Source organism: Triticum urartu, chromosome 7 (genome assembly GCF_003073215.2).
Source record: "Triticum urartu cultivar G1812 chromosome 7, Tu2.1, whole genome shotgun sequence".
Lineage (NCBI taxonomy): Eukaryota > Viridiplantae > Streptophyta > Magnoliopsida > Poales > Poaceae > Triticum > Triticum urartu.
In genome coordinates, this window is record NC_053028.1 from 163,783,076 (window position 1) to 163,790,332 (window position 7,257).

General features: G+C 48.5%; 1 protein-coding gene across 1 annotated transcript; it reads right to left on the minus strand.

Moving 5' to 3' along the window:
• Positions 1-2,160: 2,160 nt before the first annotated feature.
• On the minus strand, positions 2,161-3,719 carry LOC125520349 (ribonucleoside-diphosphate reductase small chain). Its single transcript, XM_048685243.1, has one exon. The coding sequence runs from the start codon at positions 3,417-3,419 to the stop codon at positions 2,400-2,402; it is 1,020 nt and encodes a 339-aa protein (XP_048541200.1). The 5' UTR covers positions 3,420-3,719; the 3' UTR covers positions 2,161-2,399.
• Positions 3,720-7,257: the final 3,538 nt, after the last annotated feature.

The following is a 7,257-nucleotide window of genomic DNA, read 5'->3' on the forward strand; positions in this document are numbered from 1 at the left end:
TCTTAGGATATAGGGAGTCCCAAGCTAACTATCTAGGCACTGCAGTAACAAGGACACGAGGTTACAGCGTTGGATTGAGTACAAAACTGATGTCCTACTCTGAAATTGTTGTGTGTTCTTTACTTCTTTATGTACCTTTCCCCCGGGGTTTATATAGATACCAGGAAGGGGGGCTAGGGTTACACCATCCTAATTTGCTACTTACGAAGAAACAGGGTCTCTAATGAATCCAGCATCTTGGGATACACGACAGGTTTTCCGAAGCCTTCCGTCTTCACTTCATGGGCCATCTAGTATGGCCCACTCCTAAACCGACAAAAGGGGTCCTGGGCCCGGCCCACCTGGTCGGAAGCCGTCGTGGTGAGAGGCCCTCTAGTCGGGACACCATCAGGTGCCAAGTCATACTTGTTGTCGGCAGGTGCTACGCACGGTGGCTCCTATAGAGGTGATAATTCTTGCATGTTGTTGGATCGAAAGTGGTATGATGATGGGTCAGTGGTGGAGGCAAAGCGGTATAGGACGTCTTTTTCTTTTGGTATTCCTCCAGTGGCATCCTGCTATCGAGGCGCCGATGGCCAGACGATAGATGATGGTATAGGCGTCTTCAACGACGAGTATGAGCACTCTGATAGAAACACAAGATCTCTGATTAGCCTATGTCGATGTGCGTCTGCGTGTGTCTTTGCTAAAGGTAATGGATGAAAGCTTGGCTTTGGGGATGAAAATCTCGAGGCCGACCTATGGTTGTGCTCGTCATCATCAGCGCACGCACAACGTTTTCTTCCTGAAGGCTTAACCTAGGAGTAGTATACTTTTCGTTTTACCACAGGGTTAGTGGTTGTCTGATGGAGCGACTGTCGCTAAGCACACAACCTTGGTTTTTTCTTTTCCAAGTTGAATTTGTTTGGTTGTTGGATTTTCTCTCTTCGTCCAATAAAAATTGTGTTAGATTTGTCTAGATACTGATGTATCTATACACGTTTTAGTATTAGATACATCTGTATCTATAAATTTAAGACAACTTTTATTAGGATGAAGGCAATATATGGTTGTGTGCATTTTTCTATTGCAAAGGACGAGGGTTAATTATCTTTTTTCTGGAAGAAAAGGATAACAAAGCGATGCCGAGTTGAAACAACAGGCGGCCTTTTGTCACCGTTGAAGTAAGAAAGAATGGGCTACGTTGGCAGAGTCATGAGGTGTTACTGACCAAGAATTGCCTCCAAAATTCGAATCCACATGTTGGACGATCGCTCGCCATTGGTCCATTGTTCAATCCATGAAAAATGGCTAGCCCTCCACTCAAGAGAAAATGTCTAGCCCGGAAAATAAAAATAAAAGGTCCAGAAAGTGTTGTAGCACTACGCCGAACAGATGCTCTGCTTTTTCCCGGTTTTCGCAGGGCAGGGGACCCGACCCCGCGCCGCGCCGCGCGCTTCGATCGCGCGAAACCATTTTGGCGCCACCGGTTCCCGCCGCGTTTGGTCTGGTGTGCGCGGCTGATTCTCCTCTCCATCGACGGAACAGGCAGATGAGTCGCAGCGGTACGCTTCACCGTCGACGTGCTCGCACGGCCGCCGTAGAAACATGGGGCCACTTTTGTGCCTCGCTCGCAACAAAGTGCCCGATCGCTTGTCACTTGTCAGTCAGTTGTCACGCAAACCTGCATTTGGTGTACTGGTACAGTACTGCTTACTACCCAGCCCATATCACGTCCAGAGGATCTTGCTTTTGGGCCCAAAGTTACTGCCCAAGATCTCGTTTTCCATACGGTAGATTCCTCCGCTACGTAACAACCAAATAAATCCAAGCGTCTCTGATATTGTAGGCCGATACAGTATTGTACTCCAAGTCTGCGACGAAACAGCCAAGATTTCGTGCAAAAAAAGCCAAGATTTCGTGCAAAACAGTGGGGCCAAGCAAGCATCACGTCTGACGCGCCGCAATCGGGCCATAGAGGATTGGTCCCGCTGCGCCCCTAACTAAAACCCTACCTAATCCTTGGGAACCCTATCCACGAGGCATTTGTTCGAACGCCCTGCGCGCCCACGGGATGACACGCGCGTTTCGTCGAACGCCCTGCGCGCGCCCACGGACCGGCACGCGCGTTTCGTCGAACGCCCTGTGCGCAGGTTGGCATGGTTATGCAGAGACAATTCCTCGAACAGGGGCAGCACAAGATGTTTATTTATTCAGAAGTAATACCTTGATTCATTACAATACATCAGTACATCACCAATAAGAGACAGCAAAATAACAGTAAATAAAAACATTGTGGAGCACCCAGCACACATGTATCACCGCTACAACTACTAGGACTAGGGGGAGCAACCAGACGCGGGGGGCGAGCGAGCGAGCGAGCTATTGGTAATGGAGACTGCATATCATCATCGGGCCGATCAGAAGTCCTCGTCGATGCTGAAGACGTGCTGGGTCGCGGCGCCGCCGTTGAGGTTGGACATGACGGACGCCTTCTGGTACTCGCCGACGCGCTTCTCGAAGAAGTTGGTCTTGCCCTGCAGCGAGATGAGCTCCATCCAGTCGAACGGGTTGGTGGCGTTGTACAGCTTCTTGCAGCCCAGCGCCATGAGCAGGCGGTCGGCGACGAACTCGATGTACTGGCTCATGAGGTCGCCGTTCATGCCGACGAGCGCGCAGGGGAGCGCGTCGCAGACGAACTCCCTCTCGATGTCCACGGCCTCGGACACGATCTCGAAGACGCGGGACTCGTCCAGCTTGCCGCGGAGGATGTCGTAGAGGAGGCAGGCGAAGTCGCAGTGCAGGCCCTCGTCGCGGGAGATGAGCTCGTTGGAGAAGGTGAGGCCCGGCATGAGCCCGCGCTTCTTGAGCCAGAAGATGGCGCAGAAGGAGCCCGAGAAGAAGATGCCCTCGACGCAGGCGAAGGCGACGATGCGCTCCGCGAAGCGCTCCCCGCCGTCGATCCAGCGGAGCGCCCAGTCGGCCTTGCGGCGCACGGCGGGGATGGTGTCGATGGCGCGGAAGAGGCGGTCCTTCTCGACGTCGTCGCGGATGTAGGTCTCGATGAGCAGGGAGTACATCTCGGAGTGGATGTTCTCGATGGCGATCTGGAAGCCGTAGAAGGCCCTGGCCTCGGCGACCTGCACGTCGGACATGAACCTGGAGGCGAGGTTCTCGAGCACGATGCCGTCCGAGGCGGCGAAGAAGGCGAGCACGTGGGAGATGAAGTGGCGCTCGTCGTTGGAGAGCGTCGTGTCCCAGTGGCGCGCGTCGGACGAGAGGTCCACCTCCTCGGCGGTCCAGAAGGAGGCCACCGCCTTCTTGTAGAACTCCCAGATCTGCGGGAACCGGATGGGGAACATGGAGAAGCGGTCCGACGACTCCGCCAGGAGCGGCTCCTCCGCGTCGCAGGCGGGCACCATCGAGAGGGCGGCAGGCATCTTCGGAATTCGGCGGCGGCGGCGCTGGCCTCGAGGTGGGAAGGATTTTCTGCTAGGGATTTGGGAGATTGGACTGGCGGTGGTTGTGGTGTGGGGGAAGGGGGCGGGGGGCGGAGGAGGTTTATAGGGTGGGATCGGGAGGGAAGATTTCGAATTGGGAAGGATTTGGCGGCTCCTTGGGAGGGAAGGAGGAGCGGGCGCGGGGGAGGGCACCGTGCGGCGGAAGATTGGGGAAAAGTTTGGATTTTGCCGGGTGATTTGAAGTTTTCGGGGGGAAGAGAGGAGGGAGAGGTGGAGGGAAGGGGCGGCAGAGGGTGCGGTTGCTCACGTGGTGTTTATTTTGGGAAGCTAGGTTTCGCGTGAGCGAACGGGGGTGTTTTGGTAAAAATGGGGGTCGTGGAAGTATCTCGTGACTGGGCTTGGTGCTTGCTTTGGGCCATAGTTGACTCGCTTGTTCAGTTTTTTTTAGGGGGCTCGCCTGTTAAGTTATGGTATGATGTGGCCCGGGGCCTGTTTTCAGCCCAAAGGAAGAATGGCAGCGCCGGTCGACCGGCCCAACCGCGCAGCCCCCGATTCAGTCATGTGTAACCATTGGATTGCCCCTCGCCCCCCTCCCCTCCCCCTCCCTCAATTTTTTTTTGGATTGGGTCGTCCCTCCTCGCCCCTTCCATACCTCAAAAGGTAGTGTCTGCCCCGAGGTCCCGCCATGGGGATTATAGCATGGTTGTCTGTGGGTCCCAAGCGCACGATCATCATGGATGCAGCTCTAACGAGGGCATGTTCCAGCGCTCGATCGCCATGCTTGCAGCCTCTCTCGCGTCACCCGCTCCAGTTCGCTGTCGTCATCTACTAACTCCGCCTTGTTCCATTGAAGAACTCAATGAACAGTAACCTTCGATGGTCAGTAAAGCAAAAAAAACGGTTCCAGCAAAAATTGGCACTGATTCCACCAAAAAAATATAGCAGCAAACTTCGAAAAGTCCAATTGTAGCAAAAGAGCTAGCCGGTTCCAACTAAAACCACGTCGCAGGTAAGGGCACGTTTCAATTCCGGCACCAATGGGCACTGGTTCCAGCACGTCGCCTTGCAGGTTGCAGCACACGCTGACACCAGTTCCAGCAAAGTGTTGGCCGGTTCGTAGCAAAACAATGATGACGGTTCTACCAATTGGTGACCATGTTGATAGCAACCGTCAGATCGAGCATTTTGTGTACGCCCTCGTTCCAGCATCATGTTGGTTTGCTGCATCCCTCGGCGTCGACACCCCCACCCCCTGCTGGAGCTAATGTTGGTGCTCGTCACAGCAAAAACGGCTAGCGCTCCCTCCCCCACTAGCACCACCACGGTGGTTCGACGCCCAAGCTGCAAAGCCTCTCCACGCTGGTTGCCATCATGCGGCAATAGGTGGCGGAGGTTGTGGCGGAAAAATAGAGAAAGCAGTGGTGGAGAATGGATGGGACGGATGCAACCACATGAATAAGGCCCGTTCGAGTGGTGCGTGGACCTACGCGGTGAATGCGGCCGTGGGGAAAATGTGAGGGTCTGATATGGGCACATTAGATGACGGACACAAGACAATGGCAGGTCATCTTACTCGAGGTGACTCACCGTCAGGGCTACATGTTGCCCATACAAAGACATAATACATCTCGCCTATAGCGCGGAGCTACTACGTCGTCCCAATATTATAGTTGCATTTGATTATTATTTTTTGATCGTTTTTTCAATGTTTTAAATCAATTTCTTCGTTTTTTCTATATTTCTTCGGATTTTTCTTTTTTCTGTTTTTTTTCTTTGGGGTTTTGGTTTTGTTAACACATCTCTAAAAAAAATTCTCATACACACTGTACATTTTTCGTATACATCAGGAATACTTTCTATATGGGTTTAACACTTTTATATATACTATTAACATTGTTTTCAAATTTATGTTTTGATGTCTATTTTCTAATACACATGTAAAATTTTGGCATACATATAAAACATTTTTATACATGTTTTACATTTTTCAAATACATGATTAATTTTTTTAATACACACTAAGACATTTTTTCAATTATTCAAAATATTTTTTGGAACTATGCGAACATTTTTTACATTTTAGAAACATTTGTTTTCAAAATGTCAAAAATATGTTTCAAAAAAACATGAACATTTCTAAATCAACTTACATTTTTAGAATTACGGGAACATATCTTTTTGCAATGTATACAATTTTCAGAAATTTCAAGTGTATTTTTTGAAATGCGTGAACATTTTTAAAGAGTGCGACATTTTTTAATGATATCAGCATTTAAAAAAATTAAAATAGCAAAAAAAATACATTGCGTTGACATTTCCAAATTGGCGGTTTTTTGATATAAGTTGTGGAACATTTAGAGATAAAAAATTGAGAATATGAGCAAAAGAAAAGAAAAAAGGAAATTTGAACAAACCTTCATGATGCTAATGAAGGAAATATGCCCTAGAGACAATAATAAAGTTGTTATTTATATTTCATTATATCATGATAAATATTTATTATTCATGCTATAATTGTATTAACTGGAAACTTGATACATGTGTGGATACATAGACAAAACAAAGTGTCCCTAGTAATCCTCTACTAGACTAGCTCGTTAATCAAAGATGGTTAAGTTTCCTAACCATGGACATGTGTTGTCATTTATGAACGGGATCACATCATTAGGAGAATGATGTGATGGACAAGACCCATCCGTTATCTTAGCATAATGATCGTTAAGTTTTATTGCTATTGATTTCTTCATGACTTATACATATTCCTTTGACTATGAGATTATGCAACTCCCGGATATCAGAGGAATACCTTGTGTGTTATTAAATGTCACAACGTAACTGGGTGATTATAAAGATGCTCTACAGGTATCTCCGAAGATGTTTGTTGGGTTGGCATAGATCGAGATTAGGATTTGTCACTCTGAGTATCGGAAAGGTATCTCTGGGCCCTCTCGGTAATGCACATCATCGTAAGCCTTGCAAGCAATGTGACTAATGAGTTAGTTATGGGATGATGCACTACGAAACAAGCAAAGAGACTTGTCGGTAACAAGATTGAACTAGGTATGGAGATACCAACGATCGAATCTCGGGCAAGTAACATACCGATGACAAAGGGAATAACGTATGTTGTCATTACGGTACGACCGATAAAGATCTTCGTAGAATATGTGGGAACCAATATGAGCATCCAGGTTCCGTTGTTGGTTATTGACCGGAGAGGTGTCTCGGTCATGTCTATATAGTTCTCGAACCCGTAGGGTCCGCACGCATAACGTTCGATGACGATTTTGTATTATATGAGTTGTGTGATTTGGTGACCGAATGTTGTTCGGAGTCCCCGATGAGATCACGGACATGACGAGGAGTCTTGAAATGGTCGAGAGGTAAAGATTCATATATAGGACGATACTATTTGGACACCGGAAGTGTTCCGGGGGTACCGGGTACGTATCGGGTCACCGGAAGGGGTTACGAGCTATCCCCAGCAAACTATATGGGCCTACTGGGCCAAGAGGGGAAACACAGCAGCCAGCATGGACTGCTGCGCCCCCCTTGTTGGCCGAATAGGAAGGGGAAAGGAAAAGGGGAAGAGAGAAGTGTTGGAAATATGCCCTACAGGCAATAATAAAATGGTTATTATTATATTTCCTTGTTCATGGTAATTGTCTATTGTTCATGCTATAATTGTGTTATCCGGAAATCGTAATACATGTGTGAATACATAGACCACAACATGTCCCTAGTGAGCCTCTAGTTAACTAGCTCGTTGATCAATAGATAGTCATGGTTTCCTGACTATGGACATTGGATGTCATTG

Bases quoted from the DNA above. Each gene is read 5' to 3' on its own strand.
- LOC125520349 (XM_048685243.1), bottom strand. From the start codon at position 3,419: ATGCCTGCCGCCCTCTCGATGGTGCCCGCCTGCGACGCGGAGGAGCCG.